The sequence below is a fragment of the Melanaphis sacchari genome, unplaced genomic scaffold (genome assembly GCF_002803265.2).
Source record: "Melanaphis sacchari strain LSU unplaced genomic scaffold, SCAv2.0 Contig44_pilon_pilon, whole genome shotgun sequence".
In the NCBI taxonomy this organism is placed as follows: Eukaryota; Metazoa; Arthropoda; class Insecta; order Hemiptera; family Aphididae; genus Melanaphis; species Melanaphis sacchari.
The window spans coordinates 1,585,126-1,602,377 of record NW_020271295.1 but is presented as its reverse complement, the minus strand read 5'-3'; the positions used below and the strand labels follow the sequence as shown (position 1 = coordinate 1,602,377).

The 17,252-nt window shown below is 25.3% G+C and overlaps 3 protein-coding genes across 5 annotated transcripts; 2 read left to right on the top strand and 1 right to left on the bottom strand.

The window, feature by feature from the left end:
• The first annotated feature begins 304 nt into the window (after positions 1-304).
• LOC112597959 (N-alpha-acetyltransferase 60) lies at positions 305-3,578 on the top strand. Its single transcript, XM_025344225.1, has 6 exons — positions 305-465; positions 540-642; positions 1,299-1,463; positions 1,544-1,770; positions 1,841-1,945; positions 3,132-3,578. The coding sequence occupies exons 1-6, from the start codon at positions 449-451 to the stop codon at positions 3,283-3,285; spliced, it is 771 nt and encodes a 256-aa protein (XP_025200010.1). The 5' UTR covers positions 305-448; the 3' UTR covers positions 3,286-3,578.
• Positions 3,579-5,465: 1,887 nt separating this feature from the next.
• Positions 5,466-10,076, bottom strand: LOC112597947 (delta-aminolevulinic acid dehydratase). 2 transcript variants are annotated; one of them, XM_025344205.1, is made up of 9 exons: positions 9,738-10,076; positions 9,511-9,635; positions 9,295-9,442; positions 9,132-9,230; positions 8,315-8,432; positions 7,655-7,887; positions 6,003-6,119; positions 5,845-5,944; positions 5,466-5,785 (listed from the first exon to the last, which is right to left on the bottom strand). In XM_025344205.1, exons 2-9 carry the CDS (start codon positions 9,624-9,626, stop codon positions 5,715-5,717), a joined length of 1,002 nt encoding a protein of 333 aa, XP_025199990.1. In that variant the 5' UTR covers positions 9,627-9,635; positions 9,738-10,076; the 3' UTR covers positions 5,466-5,714. The 2 variants fall into 2 exon arrangements, with proteins under 2 accessions (XP_025199990.1, XP_025199991.1); XM_025344206.1 differs by lacking the exon at positions 9,511-9,635 and having other exon boundaries at positions 9,738-10,075.
• Positions 10,077-13,087: 3,011 nt separating this feature from the next.
• LOC112597963 lies at positions 13,088-14,868 on the top strand. Of its 2 annotated transcripts, XM_025344234.1 has the most exons (3): positions 13,088-13,544; positions 13,621-13,812; positions 14,238-14,868. In XM_025344234.1, the coding sequence occupies exons 1-3, from the start codon at positions 13,094-13,096 to the stop codon at positions 14,264-14,266; spliced, it is 672 nt and encodes a 223-aa protein (XP_025200019.1). In that variant the 5' UTR covers positions 13,088-13,093; the 3' UTR covers positions 14,267-14,868. The 2 variants fall into 2 exon arrangements, with proteins under 2 accessions (XP_025200019.1, XP_025200018.1); XM_025344233.1 differs by lacking the exon at positions 14,238-14,868 and having other exon boundaries at positions 13,621-13,870.
• The last annotated feature ends 2,384 nt before the right edge of the window (positions 14,869-17,252 follow it).

Below are 17,252 nucleotides of genomic sequence, written 5' to 3'. Positions count from 1 at the left end.
TAAAAAACAAGCCAAGTTGGTATTATCACTTAATTTTGTTATAACTAAATAATATATCATCATACTATTTGTACTGAGATTAATACATAATATATTAATAAGTAAATTACTAAAACGTGATTTTAAAACTTAGAAGATAGTTTAACTCACGAACTGGAATAGTTAATAGTTTATAGTTATGAATAGGTACATAAAAATTAAAAACATTTTGAGGACCATGTTAAAATTGAAATCCTGTGATAACCATAGATAATAAATTGATATCAAGATAGTAAACAATAATAATTTACTTGCAAACGTAATATTTTTGGAAATATTATTCATTTTTTGAATTTTTTTTTTTAAATATGTAATAAAATATGTTAGTTACAAAATCGTACATTCAAGTTGAGTGAGGTAGTGTTTTATTTAAATTTGTTCTCTCCACGGAATGGATCCTGTCTTCTGAATGGATACGTTTAATTGGTAATGGAACACTTTATTTTTTTGATTGAAGAAAAAGTAAATGTTATTGAATAAGTTTTTTCTTCTTTTTTTAGGTATCTGGAGAAAACTTCATCATTGCAACAAATCAAACCTGTAGGTTTATATGACCTTTCAAATTTACAGTTAAGATTTTTGTGCCCTCAAGATATCAACGAAGTAATTTACTATTTACCTACATAATATATTAAACGGCAATATACAAAGTACAAACTGATTAATCTGAACAAATTCTATAGTGTGTTTTTAATTTCTGCTTAGGTTAATGTTTATTGAATTATAATAAGTATTTGTTTTTTATTGTTTTCTAAATGTTTTGTTTAAAGAATTGTAAAATACTAAAATCATTCAAAATATTTAGATTGAAAATCATAAATTAAGTTTTTTTTTTTTGTGAAACAAAAATTTATAGATAAATGTATATATTATATAATATATTTATTTATTATTTTAGTTTATTTATAATGTAATAATATTTCTGATTTTCATGATATGATTTTTAGTTTACTCATTTATAATGAAAATTAATTTGCAGGTATTATGTATTCAATTTATTCTTGAAAGTCTTTTTTATTTGTGTATTCAGTATTCTTATTTTTTTTTTGTTTAGATAATTTTCGTTGAGCATTAGGGTTATTATGGGTATTGAATATTGATAATATAAATAATTAAAAAAAATATATATTTTATACCTATGAAATACAAAAGTAAAATTATTTAAATTACTTTTATGAATATTTTTATAAATTAGTAACACTATAATTAACATATTGAATGTTAATTATATATCTATTAAAATACTAATATTATTGCAGGTAAACGCTTTGTGTGTAGATTGTTTCCCTGTGGAATACCCTAGATCATGGTATGAAGACATAACATCAAATCCGAAGTTTTATTCTTTAGCTGCTATTCATAAATCTGCTATTGTTGGCATCATAGTAGCTGAAATCAAACTATATATAAAATTAACTCCCAAGGTAAAATTATTATTAAATATTTTTTAACTTTATTTAATACATTATTAACTTATTAATTTATGTATGTATATGTACTATAGGAAAGAGAAGTAGTTTCACCATCTGCGGGAAAATTTACGCAAGTTGGTTATATCTTGAGTTTAGGTGTTATTAAAGCATATAGACGTAATGGCATAGCATCATTGTTGTTAGATAATCTTGTATCACATTTGACTTCTGTAGAATCTCAAAACTGTAAAGCAATTTTTTTACATGTACTTTCCAGCAATTCTTCTGCAATTTCCTTTTATGAGAGGAAGAGTTTCAGGTAAAAATAAATAAATTTCTTTAGCATAATTTCACCCATTTGTTTATTTAACATACCATGTATAATATAGGTTACATTCATTCCATCCTTATTATTATATGATTAATGGAATTAACAAAGATGGGTTTGCATATGTGCTGTATATAAATGGAGGACACCAACAATGGATGATCTTATATCCTTTTAAATAAAACTTAATAATAAATATTATACAATGTGTATGTATGTATGTAGTTCTAATAAAATATATTTTATTAGGTATACATAAAATCTTATTTAGGAGATATCTGATCTGTATCAATAGTGGCTGATAAAACCATTTTTTTTTTTTTTTTAATCTACCTGTTTAATTCAAATATATGTTATTTACATATTGAAACTAAAACCACATCACTAAATGAAAAGCAATATTTAACTTAGTAAGTTTTCTATAAATACTAATTACATTAAAAATTAACAATTCAAACTGTTTTAAAATAAATTATTTATTATCTGAAATTTTTTTTAAATACTAATAATGTGTGTGTGTTGAGAGGAGAGATGCATATTTTCTATTAATTTCTACTGCATTAAAATTTATTTATGACAAAATTATAATTTTTTTTATGTTTAAAGTTAAAACTTTTACATCTATTAATCATAAATTTTATAAATTACTTTATAGTAAAAAATTTTCTTTTTTAATAGAAAAAACTTGACAATTTAGTATAAAATCATTTAGGTTTTTCTTATAGACTACAACCTAAAAATCTCAAATTCGTGTGAATAATTTTTTTTTTATTCTTTTATTATGATTTTATTAGAGTACAATAGTTTACTGCTATATTTTGCATAGGAGATTGGCATTTTTATTTTTTATTTACAGTCGCCTACCTAGAGAGAGCCCACTTTTTTGTCTTTCTTGACTATTTAATTTTTATTTAAAAGGATCCTACACTCACATATGTGATTCCCGACTTACAAACATACAACATATTAAATTAACGTCCAATAGAACATATTTTGTGTTATCTTTAATATTGAATTGAATTATTGAAATTCGAGGTTTTTACCATATCTATATTAAAAAAAGGCAACTCTGAATCAAAGATACAACAGTTCTTACTATTATTGAATCGATGATATGACAATTAACTCTAATATTAAAGCTAACACATAATTGGTTCTACTGAACACAAATTGCTGTTCTATCTTGTATGTTTATTAGACAGAGACAAAATATTATTTATGGTTAGGAACTTAAAATGTGTTTTCTTTCTACTTATATATAATATATATATTAACTAATAGCTTGTAGTTTCTTACTTAATAGTTAACATATTTTAGCGTATTAAAATATTTTCCTTAATTTATATGATTACTGATGTATTGAGGTACATTTATACTACAGTTTGTGAATTGGGTGTTGTCAGATGGACAATTAGCAAAGCTCGAAAAGCCGCCAGACGTTTTTGGCCAAGAATTAGGCGAATTGCTTCACAGAATACTAGTACTATTATGATTGATTGTAGCTGAGATATATTAATTTAATACGAACATTTCAAATTTCATCTGCCGTTCAATTGATATATAAAGTATACATTTAATTTTTAAGGTAACTCTATCATAACAACACCGTTTGTCTTCTTATTTATTAAATACTGTTGTAGTTATAAGAATTGTTTACACTAAGTTGTGTGTATTCAACAAAGTAAATATCTTATACAAATAAAATATTTTTTTTAAGTTCATTAATCAACTATCGGACAAAGAACGGAACACAATGTTTTAGAGCTAATACATTTATTTATTTACATTTACTGAATAATTTCAGAGCTTTTGCAGTTAATAATTTTTTAGTAATAAAGTAATAATAATAATAATTATTATAAGAAAAATATGTGTGCCTACAAATTTAAAATATTTTTTATTGAATTTTTTTACTATAGTACTTGTGTCAAAATTATTATATAACAACTGCTTTCAAAATTGTATTAAAAATTAATTATTCTTCATTTTATATTTTAAACATTTTTAAATGGTAGGTATTATTTATCTTCTTTTTTATGTTATAAGTTACAACAAATTTGTTAAGTGATTTTTTATTAATTATTTTTACAACTCTTAAAAAAGAATGTGTTCCTTTTAAAAATTTCTAGTCACTTCATCTAAAATGATGCCTAAGATACAATACAAATGTACCTTTTTATTAGTTCTATGTTTACCGACAATCATTTTTTTTCTGTTGTTATATTTTTTTAGTTTTCAAAAATGAATATGTTTAAAATGAACTTTGATTTTTATTGACTATTAATTATTATATATTTATTTTTAGTTATTGCTTTAAATAGATTCATGTATTGTTTATTTAATTATTTTTTTGTTATTATTTTACTTTATAGTTTAATCTTTAAACTCTAAAGTAAATAAATTCTGTTTTGTTAGAATATTCGAACATTTATAAAGATCTATTTATTTTTTAGACACTTAGTTTATTGTTTTCTCGTTAATTATTTTTATATTGTATTCATCTGACTTATTTAAAATTCTTTGTATTATTTAAACTGTTTTGAATGAATTTAAAATTCATTAAACATTATAATATGTTTATAATTAATATAATATAGTGGTTAATGATATAAAAATATTTAAGTGTTAATATTATATATTTCTTGGAATTTATTAACTATAGAAACTATGTACTAAATATGTACATCAAATAAATCTAAAACAAATCTTTAACATCAATTTTATTGACATTTACCTCTCTTATACATTTATAATATCATAAAATTAGGAAATTAGTGATAGAGTCATAAAAATAAATAGTTAAGATTTATGACTATTAAGTTGATTTAGTTTTACTAGTACAACTGTTATAGATACTCATGTTATATGAGGCTAGTAAAATCAGTAAATGATCTTTTCCAAAAATCAATTTAGTGATTACTGATTTTACCAATATATTGATATTACTGCTATACGTTATTTTTGTTCTTTATATATTTTCCGTGATTATTACGATGCACCTCCAAATTTCATTTATATTAGAGTTAAATTACAATTCACCAAATAAGTACCTATACATTTTTATCCTTAATATAAAATATTAATTTAATTAACAAAAATTCCTTATAAATATTGATTAATTGAAAATAGTTTTACATAACGACTATTTTTGAAGTTTATGGTAAATTATAATTTATTTTAACCCATTTTACAATACTTAATATGTATTTGGTATAAGAAATCATTACTCATGTAAAATTAATAATTAACTAATTAAAATAAAATAATACACTGGACTATTTAAAGTTTTTATTTTAAATACCAATCAAAAATAAAATTAAAATGAGCAAAGTTTTAATATTGTAAATATAATGTTTTAATATTTTAATATAAAGTACATTATCTTTTTTTTTTTTTGATAACAAGTATAACATATGCGATATTATAAAATAATTTGTAAAGTACCAATTTTTTTATTTTCAATCATCAAATTATCAAAAAATATATTTATCCAAATAAAATTAACTACAAAAAATAAGGGCTATATAGACTAAGACGGTAGTAAGTATTAAAATTTATTGGTTAGTCTTAGACTTCTGATTGGTGAAACTATAAGAAAAAATAAATAAACCATATATGGAAGTACTAGAAAAAAATAATTTTTAATGATCCATATATATATACTAAATATTATAATTTTACAATTAAGTCTAAATATGAGCTCATGTAAGTATTTTTTACAGCCGTATAACAGTCACATGATAAATAAATTTGAAAAGTTTAGTCCAGGAAAATACTCCACCATTATCTAAATTATGCATGACAAATAAAAATAAAACGTCTGCCAAATAGACAGCCACCCTAACTTTTTAACATATACCTACTCAAACAAACAAAAAAAAACTATAATACTAAAGTAAATATACCAGGGTCCATACCAAAATACATAATATTATTTATAATATTGATACATCTTTTAGCCATTTTAAGATTTCAGGAGTATAGTAAGTCACAATCACATCACCACCTAAAGCATAAAAAATAATTAGAGTAAGAAATAAGTTATTTATTAATCAAATATTTTACCTGCTCTTCGCATACTTCTTAAAATTTCAATTAAACCCTCTTTTAACTGTACTACACCAGCTTGTACAGCATGATACAACATTGCATATTCTCCAGACACCTTAAATAAATAAACATTAATACAATCTTTCATAGAATGAAAAAAAAATAGGATTTACCTGATAAATAAATATTGGTATATTTGGATGTTTATCCTTAACTTTTCTTACAACGTCTAAGTACATCATACCGGGTTTAACCATAGTCATATCACAAGATTCAGAAATATCTCTATCCTAAAATTATATAAAAGTAATTTTCAAAATATTTTGCTTAGTACATTATTAATAATGATAAAATAGTATAATTAAGATTTGAAATAAACAAATTATTTATTTCATAAATGATTTTCAAACATTTGTGTAAAATAAAATATTATTAAGCTGCTATTTGATTTTACTATTCATAAATGTATTACTTAAATTTTAATAATTGGCTAACACCAAAAGTTAAAGAATTAACAGTATTTAATACATTTTAAATGTTTTATAATTTAGCAAAAATATTTTTCACAATTAATTCTTCAGTTAATAACTTAATTGTATAAGCAAAGTTGGATAAATGTATAATATAGAGTTGACAAAATGGTTTACCATTGAATATAAATAAATCTAATATTACAATATTTTTACATACCTATAATGATATTAAATATTAACCATGATTATATAATAGAAATCACTAAACAGTTCTGTCACTCGAATTACTTCAGTTAGAGACTTAGGAATTATTTTTGACAACAATTTGTCTTTCACATCTGACATAAATACTTGTAGTAAAAAAAAATCTTAAATTGTTAGGTTTTATTAATCAAAATACAAGTAATTTTCAAAATATTATTGTCTTAAAAATTCTTTTCTTTTCACATTCATCATATCTTGAGTTTGGGTTAACAATATGGTTGCCTAGTTATAACTCTTCCATTAATATTATTGAAAATGTACAACTTAAATTTTTGAAGTTTTCAAGTTACAAATTAAATATACCACTTATTATAAAAACTCATATAGCATGCAAATCAGGGTATTAGGGTTATATCTAGTGATGTAAGGAGAAAGGTTGCTAATATAGTGTTTATTTATGACTTGTTAAACGGTCAAATTTATTTTACAGAAGTGCTTTCTATGATAGGATTTAATATTATAACAAATCATTGAAGAAAATAAACTAGTTCCATATTTTTTTTATATAAATATAATTATGGTTCTGTTACTTTCTTCCCTAGATTATTAACATTAGAAAAACAAATTGTGGATTACATAGACTTTTTTTCTTATTACATAGTATTTTTAAAGTAATGCATATTTAGCTTTAAATTAAATTGTAAATTATTTTTTTATTATTATTTATTCCATTTTATTAAATTAATCTTATTTAATAATTGTATTTATATTCATTAATTAGTTATAAAATATTATGTTAATTACCATTACTGTAATACTAAATATTATTATTATTATTCAGATTATTGTATTTTATAAAAAGGTTTATCCCATTTATCATGCAAAAATAAATAAAAAATGTATAATTTTCATTCAATGAAAAAACTTTCTTAATAATTTAAGAATCTGTTTAACTCAATTATATTTATTACAAAGGTATAATATTAAGTTGAAGTTTTGAGTCATTGTTATCTAAAATACAGTTGCACACTTGCACACAATCATATTACTATTACATAGTCTTCAAGTGTATATAAAAAATTATATTTTGGGGTTTAGGTCCCCAGAAAATCTTTCCTATATACAGCCTATTTAGTTATATTACTTACCACGACTCTTTCTGCAATGCTTGAACTTCCTACAGGAATTTGATATGAAGAGCGATTACTAAAACTTGGCGCACAATTTGCAGCATTTCTAAATGGTCCATAGAATACAGAACAAAATTTTGCAGAGTATGATAAAACACTAACTCGACTCAATAAATTATTTTTCATTAAACTCTGTTTAATAGCTGTTACATGCCCATCCATCATACAAGATGGAGCCACGATATCTGCACCTAGAAATTACATATAATGGTTATACAATCTTTCTTTCACAAAAAAAAAAAAAAATCAATTAAATAAAATTTTTTATTACAATACTAATTGTTACAAGTAATATTTCACGAATTATGATACTGAATAATCAGTTATCTTAGACAATCAAATAGCTATGTAGACAAAAATTAACTAATTTAAAATAATTGAAGAAAATTGTTCAACATTTTTCAAGAATATACTAAAACCAGACCTTTAATTTAAGTTAATAAATATTTTTTTTCTATTTATTTAAATAATAATTTTAAATAAGACTTATTACAATGTAATACTATTAAGTAAAACAAGAATATTTAGAAAAAATGTTAGACTCTTGTAGATTAAATAAGTTATGAGTTACTGATCAAATCTTATAAAAATATATAAAAATCAATTTATTATGGTTACCAGCAAGAGCATATGCTAATGCTATTTCTCCCATCCTTTTTATGCTTTTCACATTGTCTATTTGCCTGTTTTCAATTATTCCACAATGTCCATCAGACGAGTAAGGACATAAACATACCTAAAATTATAATATATTAATAACAGTCAAAATAATATTTTTAATTATTATATCAAGTACAATAACTTAAAAGGTTTTAGTTAAGTACATGTTAAATATATTACTTTTTGTCTGCACAGTAAAAAAATTAGGTACATATATCTCTCATTAAGCATATAGATTGATCAATTTAACGTGAGAGATTTTTAATAATAATAAAACCGTTAGTGTTTTACATTAAAGTAATCATTTTTTTTGTGTATATAAATATACATTATATTTAAGCTTAAAATAAATTAGATATATCAATCATTTTAAAACAAAAAAAAAGGTTCCAAAATGTTTATTATTAGATAAAGACATTACCTATTAAGCGGTATTAATGTATACTCATAATAGTGTATTGAATATAACCTAGTAAACACTTATAGAAATCTGAATACCTAGAATCAGAAATATTTGTTTATTGTTATTTTTTTTTTTGATAAACTCTCAGTGATTTAAATTTTCTTTATAATTTTAATAACATATGTATTTATCTAATATTTTTTAAATGTTCACATGTTACTATAAATTTAAAAACATTTATTAATGATGTGGAGATGTGAGAGCTACAGAATGTAAGCTCATGTTAAAACTTTAAAAAAAATCTTATTTTTACTAGTATTACTGAAACCATTATTTTCTATACTATTAAATGGCAGTTATATATTTACTTACATCACAAGCTATCACAAGATTTGGGTACCATTCTTTCAATAATGGTAAAGCTTGAATAACTGGATTTTCAATAGAATCAGCATGTGTTCCATATTGATCCTTTTGATTAAAAGAAAAATTATAAATAGTTTTTTCATAAAACTAGTTAAATTTAATAAATTACTTTTGGTAGCTTATTGATCACACCAAAAATTAATATAGATTTAAGGCCTGACTCAATAACTGGATCCAACATGGCTTTGACATGGTTTAATCCTTGTCGATAGATACCTGGCATTGATTTAATTTCTTCCCTTACATCCTTTTCATCTCTAATAAGTATATATTTTTAATTATTCCAAAACCATAATTAATTAAAATCTGTGGTGAAGGAACTTACAAAATGAAAATAGGATACATTAAATTTAAAGGAGTAATTTGAGTGTTTTGGCATTGCCATTGTCTTAGAGTGTCATTAAAATAACCACTATGAATAACTTTATTGGTATAACTCATTTTATAAAACTATAACAAAATTACACGAGTCAAGAGCAAAAATATTAGAATTTGAAGAACTATAAAACTAATCTAATCCTGTAATTATTTAAAAAATAATTATTAAAGTACCTAGAGATGAATGACGATATTAGTTTAATATTAAAAACTATATGCAATTTAAACAAAATGTCACTGCACCGTTCGAGTGATAAAAGACTATTAATTTACGATTTACTCGTTATTTTAGGTGTCTTATTAGAAATTATTAATTCATTATTAATACTTATAGTTATCTGGTAAGTATAAGTTATAGTAATTAGAGAATATAAATAGTTATAGCGCTATTATTTTTGTCATGGTTTGTCGTAATGTCGTAACTCCCAACACGTAAGTCGCTTAATTCTTACGTCACGGTAATTAATAATTTAACTTCTTATAGTTACTTGTACTTAGTACTTTTACTAATTTTGTATTATCAATGTAATGTATTATCTACTATCTATTCTGTGCCCCTACCATAATCTAACAAAATGATATGATAAGAATAATAAAAAAAAAATAGGGCTTTTTAAATTCACAACTGCCAATTTAGAAAATTAAAAATCTCACTAAACAAGTTTCAACTGTGATGCTATAAGATACCAACCTAATAACAAAAATTACCGGTATTCAAATATATTAATTCTTCAGTTCAAATTTAATTATAAATTATGATAGTTAATAATTTAATATTCTTAATTCATATTAACTTTTAATAAATATTTGCATAACATAAGAGTTTCATAATTAGTTGATAGTTCCCTACGATTTTCAAAGTCCTGAAACCAAAATAGACAATTAATCACAAATTACATCATATTATAAGTTTTGAAAAATTTTATTATAAGTTATATTACTTTGTACCTACTTGAAAATATCAATAAAATTAAAAAAAAATATTGGTACTAGGCGTGATCCATTAAAATCGCCTTATTAAACAAGTATTGGAGACTAATACTCTTTAGGTATACTGCCTACTGCAGCCACTGGAACTTTTAAAATGTAACATTTCTTGTAACGAAACATTTTATGAAACTATAATATTTTCATTCAAAAACGCTTCTATTTAACGAATAAAATGTATAATTTTTTCTACAAAAAATTAAAAAATGATTGTATTGTTACAAATTTTTAAAGTATACACACCTCAATTAAATATAATATGAGAGTATATTGTACATATACATTATACATATTATACATACGAATGAATGCTATCGTCATAATAGGCGCGCGCACGGGGCAAACCGGTTTAACAAAAGATAACGGGATGCCGGCAGACAGGACAAAGCAAGAAGCGAGGACACGATATATCAGCAATGACAGACATAATAGACAGCGATGAATAATGGTCGGTGGACGTTCGGAGTAATATCTAACGTGGAGAGATGGGCAAGAAGGAATAGCATGGCAAAGTCGGGTACCATCTAACTCAATTCTTAACCGGTCATGAGTGTTTTAATACATACTATTACACCGTTTCAAGAAGATAAATGATGCGTTGTGCTTCTATTGTCAACACACGTCTGACTAGGTGGACACACCTTTTTCCAGTGTGAATGTGCGATAAATGATGAACGCACAGAAGAGACCTTGCAGTGGCGTTTGAGCGGAAGCTGATACCGGCGACGGTGATGGATACCATGGTCTAGTCCAGAGCAGCGTGGGACATTGTAGAGAAATTCATCAAGAATGTGTTGGAAAAGAAGGAAGTGGCGATAAAAGGACGATACAAACTCAAGCTCAAGAACGGAATGCTTAGTTAAGACTTTAGGTATTGTAGCCAACTAGGCAAATTTAGAAGAGTAGGCTGGTCTCCCTTTCTCTTGTTAATAACATGTAAGTATTATTTGATACTTTGTTGTTATAGATATATTGTTGTCGTGTTAAAATAAACGATGATCTGCAGGGATTTTTAATGTAAGCCCCGCTAGTTCCCGTTCCGTGAGTGGTCGTGGCGTGAGCGGACGTCGCCGTCATAGCCAGTACAAAATAGGTACAGATACCTCAGCGATCGGTCTACTACACTGTCACAACCGCCACCATGGGTAAAGACGCGATACCGTCGACTTTTCCATCAACGCTGTAAAGGCATAAGGCGGGACACTGGAAGACTGGAGGAGATCTATCATAACAATGATTATTTCGATTTCATCTTCTTCAGCGTGTAGGAACGTGGCTAAAACAGGCACGTCTGATGTGCTTCGTGCGAAATTTATAAGGTACGTAAAAATGTGTGGCGATTCATAATAGGTACTCATTTTGCTTCGAAAGCATTGACGACAGCGAAGATGACAACGACAAAAATGTCGACGAGGAGAAGGACGATAAATACAATAACGAAAAGACAAAGGCTGAATATGTAGATAACTATAATTGACATGCGTGGTATTCGTTTATCCAAGACGGATAACCGGCCAAAAAAGCGAAAAATAATATATCGAATGTTTAGGGAAAAACTCTTGTTTTTATAGAAAATATTAAACAGAGAATAGGGAAAAATATAATCTTTATTAGTCTATTATTACTATTATGACTCAAGGTAATATCCGTGATCGCTTTTATCGTGAATAGTGTTGTACATCAAATGCCTATACTATATGGATATTACATAGTTTTGTACGACGTTCGACATCGTGACAATCGTTGACTTAGTGTTGTGCTTATTATTTTATTTCTTATATTCTATTTGAACCTGTATTTTTTAAATTTGATTTTTGAGTTATGGAATTTATTAAATCTAATAAAAATAAACTTTTACTTGTGTATAATAGTTATACTTATAGAAAGGAAAAAATATACAAGGAATCGAAGTATTGAAAATGTATAGATATGCAATGTAAAGATCGATTAACAACTAAAAATGATAATAAAATTAAAAAGAGCTTTCAGAGCATAACCACGTTCCAGATGTATGCAAATTAGAAGTAAAAAAAGAATTCGAGAGAATGAAATCCTAAGCACTGTCGTCACAAGATAACCCTCGACAAATAATCGCTTCATCGCAATTAAATCCAGTGATATTAGGTGCATTACCCGAATTATCTAATTTAAAACACACGTTAAGAAGAGTACGCCAACGTAATGATTGTGCACCGCCGAATCTTCAGTCACTTTTTAACTTACAAATACCTGAAAGGTATACTTTAACTAAAGACGGAAGGCAATTCATGCAGTACGATAGCGGCTCATCAGATGAACGTATTTTAATATTTTTTACTAAAGAAAATTTAGAATTAATGGGAAAATTTAATAATTGGTTCGTTAATGGTACATTTAAGTGCACTCTGACATTTTTTACTCAAATTTACACAATACATGTATTAACAGCCAATTCGTTGATACCTACTGTTTACGCTTTATTACCAAATAAATGACAAAAAACATATGTATACCACCTAAATCAATTTTAAAAAATTAAATCAACTTTATCACCAAAATTAATTATGTCAGATTTTGAAATAGCATCAATTAATGCATTTAAAGAAGTATTTCCAAATTTAAAACAAAAAGGATGCCATTTCCATTTTTTCCAATGTATTTGGCGTAAAATACAACAAATTCAACATATGGCCCAAAAATATATATCGGATTCGACATTTTCATTACAGATACGACTCTTATTAGCATTAGCATATGTACCAGAAAATCATGTGATGGATGCGTTTGAAGAATTAATAGATTCACAATACTATACAGATAACGAAAAAATTTTACAACCATTTATTGACTACTTTGAAGACACCTGGGTAGGCCGCCCAATGGGTCGAAGAAAAGGTCGTAGATTACCAAAGTATTCAATAAGTTTATGGAATTGTTACGAATCGGCAAGTACTTTATTGCCAAGGACTAACAATGCAGTAGAGGGTTGGCATAGAGATTTTAGTTCATTACTTGGTTAGTTTTTAAAATATTTTATTAAATTTATATATTTAATTCAATATAATGTATAATGTAATATTAACTATTTTAGGTGCATATCATCCAACATTATGGACATTTATCGATGTATTGAAAGATCAACAACATTTAGAGGATATTAAACAGGAACAGTTCATTGCTGGTGCCAAAAAATATAAAAAAAAAAAATATAAAGATTGTTCAAAAAAAATACGTAATTTAACCTCATCTTACAATACTAACGACAACATTAATTATTTAAAAGGTATCGCTTACAAGTTACAACACTTAACTCTACAAATGTAACTTTGATTTTGTGAATAATTTTTTATATTAGGTATATTTTTATACTTGTACTTATTACTTATATAATAATATTTTTTCGCTATTTTTGATTTCGTAATTATATAAACTTAGCTTTTATTTTTTTCGCTATTTTTCTTTTCACTTTTATTTTTTCAATATTTTGGCCTATAATTCCAAGACGATATCACTAACGTTTCATTTTTAGTTGATCGATTGCACTTATGTTTTAAATATTATTTTTTTTTTCATTTTTATTATTATTATGGAAATAAATAAATAGATAAATAATGAATAATAATAATAATAATAATAAAAATATGGTGTATCTTCTGTAACTTAGTAATAACTAATAGTTTATTGTTTTTTTTTTCTTCACGAGTACAGAGCTTAATAATACACGCACATATAAATGAATAAACATAGAATATTTTTAATTAAAACAATTAAAAAGTGCACATTATGGCGACAACAAAAAAGCAGTTGTTGTTAAGGGTTTCATCATTATCCTTTCAAACTTATCAGGTAATTGATTTTTCGTTGTTATCAATGATATTTATTTGAATAATGAAATATACACAATTACAACGCGCAATTTTAACCGTTGGTAATCGTGTACAATATTTCAATACATGTATGTGTTTGAAAATTAATATATTAATTCCTTGAGTACAGGATTGAGCTGGGGCAGGCTGGATACCAGAAGTTTCCCGGTGGCCCGCTTGTATTTGTAAGGACGTGTTTTTTTAGGTTCATTGGTTAAGGCTCATTCTGTCGACAGATATTGACACATTTTCTAATACGATTGTATTAGAATTTAGAAAACTGTCCAATGGCATCATTTATGCTTATTTCTGCTGAATCTGATATTTTGATGACGTTGCATGGATAATGAAATCATAATCGACACAATTTCGCAAAAAAGCTAAAACCTTAACAAATTTCTTAATATGTATTAATGTGTATTCTGGAGCCTAAACATATGTATTTCAAATAAAAATGATAACATTTCTTTGTATTAACCAATTTCTAATTTTTTTAATTTTTGATAATAATTTTAAATATTCAAATCTTTAAAATAATATACAATCATTTTATGTGGAAGTACATGTTTTTTTAAGGTTGTTTTTATAGGTTTTCTTAAGTGGGCTGATTTTTCTATTTTCCCGGTAGACATTTTTGACTCGCTCCGGTCTTGCTTGAGTACCTATATATTATTTTCTTATAATTGTTTTTTCAAATGAAAAATAGTATGCATTACTCTCTCATACCTACTAAATATACACACAACATTTTGTGAAAATTGGTTAAACCGTTTCGGAGGAGTTTGATGACAAACATTTTCTGTTATAATACGAGATTTATTTATATATAAAAGATATAATATGACATTATTTGAGTATAAGACTTATTCGGCGCAATGTATAGGCAATTTGACTACAGTAATGCGTAGATCAACAAAAATTATAATAATCTAAAACGTTTCATTGACCTGTTAATTCAACCTTTTATAATACTAGAAGTGGTTATAGATTAATAAGCATTAGTACTTATCATAGTTGGATATTTGATTGAATTTTCGGGGGAGGGGGGTGTTAAATCTTTCTTTGCATTTTCGCAAAATAGATACCTATTTAATATTTTGAACAATATTCAATAATATTGGGGGTTTTTTGATTTATTTTTGTGGAGGGAACTAAGCCCTCCAATCTCCACCATAAGTAATACTTATATCCTTGGCCCAGTTCATACTTGAATATTTTATTGAATATTTCTAAACTGAAAATCTTTAAATGATTTATGTTATGTAATGTAATATTGTTACATAACTATGATATGGCACATCGATAAATCTTTTTGAATTAAGTATGTTGTCAAAACCTTTGTTTGAATGTGGTAGTAGTCATCTCCTGTTAAATTCGACATATGACTCAGAATCATCCAATAGTATTTTATTATATTGTTATTATTTACTGTTTTGTATGACTTTAAATTTGGTTTGTATTTCAATATGTTTATAAGCCTACAATTTTTCATTATTTTTTTATTTAACTAGAAATTATATTACGGTTGTCACAAGTTACGAAATATTGGTGTATATTATAATAATATACTCCTTGCACGTGTCAGTGATTAAGGTGCAACTGCATCATCGAGGTCACCTTTATGCAACAAGAGATTACACTGGTATGTGTTGACAATTAGGAGTAAAATGCATTCAGGAGGTTGTTATTATACAATAAATATCAAAACAACTCCAAGGATACCTACAAAATGCAAGGACGTGGGATGTCATAATAAGGAACATATTCCATTTATAAAGGAGCCCAGGAAGCAGCATTATCAGATGTACCATAGCCGTTATGACCTGAACACTTTCAACTACTTAACCACTATTTTACTCTCCAAACTTATACTTTGTTTTAAGCTTGTATTACCTAATGTTCATTGATATATTTTTATTTAAATTATTAAATATTTGATTGCTGAATGTATGCACGGAACACAGTAATTGATTTAATTTTTGTCGAAAACACAGTTTTTTAAAATATTATTAATACCTATAGTTATTATAATAACAATATATATTTTTACGATAGTATATAATTGTTAATAACCATAAAGTCAATATTACTTTATTATAAAAATATGAATTAGTTAACAGTTCGAATAGGTTAGGTACCTCTATTATCTATAAATAAATGTATTTCACTATATAAATACATAAAAGTCTTAAGACCTTGCGAACAATATTTTTAAATTATAACAAATTAATAATCATTGATATGTACTTGTTGTTTAAATTTGTAATTTTGGACAAAATTAAAAATAATTTTTTTTTCTTTATAACTTTTAATTTTAAAGCGTACAACCTGTAAATAAATTATTACAATAAGTACGCATGCGTTAATATATAATATAGCTTGACATAATCGTGATAAAAGCAGCCACCCAATGACGACACTTTATGACATGATTAGGTTGAATTTAAATTTACCTTATATATTTAGCTAATTGATATTTAAGTCTCTACTACACCACTTTCTCATCAGTCGACGAGGAGGGTTACCAAGAATGGTGACGGAATCAATGGCAGAGATTAGTGGATTGGAGTGGTTTGTCAATCGGGAGCGGAAACGTTTATAAAGGGTTTTGGCAGTTTCTTCTATTGTAAATTAAAAATATAATAAATAAACAACGATTTTAGTCATTTTAATGTTATTTAAAAACATTATTGGTGGGAATTATTAAGATTAACATACATATATAAATTATTACTATACACAATGAAATTTTCAAAATATTGGATAAATTTTAAGCTATTGGCTATTTATACAGCATTGGCTCAAGGATGGTATATAATATATTAGTTAAATATTCATACCAAGATAATTCAATGTT